The sequence below is a fragment of the Nannospalax galili genome, unplaced genomic scaffold, assembly GCF_000622305.1.
Source record: "Nannospalax galili isolate Female #2095 unplaced genomic scaffold, S.galili_v1.0 scaffold593, whole genome shotgun sequence".
Taxonomy (NCBI): Eukaryota; Metazoa; Chordata; class Mammalia; order Rodentia; family Spalacidae; genus Nannospalax; species Nannospalax galili.
Window position 1 is genome coordinate 1,209,793 of NW_008332686.1, and position 1,678 is coordinate 1,211,470.

Consider the following 1,678-nt stretch of genomic DNA (forward strand, 5'->3'; position numbering starts at 1 on the left):
AGTTCAATCTCATCTTCTTATACTAAGAAAAATAAAGTGCACAGACTTTAAATTTTCATTTGAGTTTTTCATAAGAAAATTTAAAATTTTTGTTATTTTCATTAATATTTTTCCTGAAATTTATTAAATATTGCTTGTAATAAATACCAAGATGCTTGGAGACCTACTTTGCCTCAGTCTCCAGGCTTAATAATAAAATAAATTAAGCTTCCTACCTAACCATTTTCTCCTTATTTTTCTGGTTTCAGGAATGACTTTAATGTTCTGATAACTAGAAACAATGGTCCCACCAAATGGAATGAACAGCAGTGCCACATTCACCCTCTCTGGCTTCTCAGATTACCCAGAATTGCAAGTTCCCCTCTTCTTGATATTTCTTACCATCTACAGCATCACGGTGGTAGGGAATATCGGCATGATCCTCATAATCAGAATTAACCCCAAACTGCACACCCCCATGTACTTCTTCCTCAGACACCTCTCCTTTGTGGATTTCTGCTACTCCTCCATCATTGCTCTCAAGATGTTGGTGAACCTACTTGCAAAAGACAGAACCATTTCCTTTTTAGAGTGTATAATACAGTACTTTTTATTTTGTACTTTTGTGGTAACTGAAGCGTTTTTATTGGTGGTGATGGCCTATGATAGGTTTGTGGCCATCTGTAACCCCTTGCTCTACACAGTAACCATGTCCCAGAAGCTCTGTCTCACTCTGGTGGTGGGATCCTATGCATGGGGCTTCACGTGCTCTGTGACACTGACATGTTCTCTTGCACAATTGTCTTTTGTTGGTGTCAACACAATTGACCACTTCTTCTGTGAATTTTCTTCTTTGCTCGCCCTCTCTTGTTCTAACACACAAGAGACCCAGCTACTGCTATTCATTTTTACCACATTTAATGCGGTCAGCACACTCCTGCTCATTCTCTTGTCTTACCTGTTCATTGTTGTCACCATTTTGAGGATGAATTCAGCCAGTGGACGCCGCAAAGCCTTCTCCACCTGTGCCTCCCACCTGACAGCTATCACCATCTTCCATGGTACCATTCTGTTCCTCTTCTGTGTGCCCAACTCCAAGAACTCCAGGCTCACAGTCAAAGTGGTTTCTGTGTTTTACACACTCATTATCCCCATGTTGAACCCCCTGATCTACAGTCTGAGGAATAAAGATGTTAAAGACACTATCATCAAAGTAATGACCATGATTCCCTGTTACAGATGTAGTTGTAGTTATATATAGTTATAGTTGAAATTCTTAGATAGTTGGAGATTAAACATTTTGTCATTAAGCATAATATTGTCATGAGGTGTTTCTTGTATATGTAAGTTGTCATTATGTGTAACTCAAATATATTTTTAAATTTGTAGAGAGAATTTTGTACACTGGTAAAGTAATGGATTTTTGTTCAGAAAGACAATACTTGCTTCTTTTTTTCTGGAAAGTAATGATTTCTCTTTTTTAAACATTTCATTGAAAATCAGGTTCTTGTTAAATAGTTAAAAATATGCTAAATAAAATTAGAGTGTCTCATCTATGCTATTTGGAAAGTCAACAAATATTATTATTTAGAAAAGTCAATAAGTATTAGTCTATCCACTCTTATTAGCAGATTCCTAGAACATATTAATAAAGGGTAAACTTTCTTGCATAACATAGCAATAATAATGAATATAAGAC

At 36.2% G+C, this 1,678-nt stretch overlaps 1 protein-coding gene across 1 annotated transcript; it reads left to right on the top strand.

Moving 5' to 3' along the window:
- The first annotated feature begins 280 nt into the window (after window positions 1–280).
- Window positions 281–1,240, top strand: LOC103729654 (olfactory receptor 5D18-like). The gene has a single exon (XM_008827720.1). The coding sequence runs from the start codon at window positions 281–283 to the stop codon at window positions 1,238–1,240; it is 960 nt and encodes a 319-aa protein (XP_008825942.1).
- The last annotated feature ends 438 nt before the right edge of the window (window positions 1,241–1,678 follow it).

What these genes read in the sequence shown, in the direction of transcription:
- LOC103729654 (XM_008827720.1), top strand. Translation starts at nt 281, where the DNA reads ATGGTCCCACCAAATGGAATGAACAGCAGTGCCACATTCACCCTCTCT.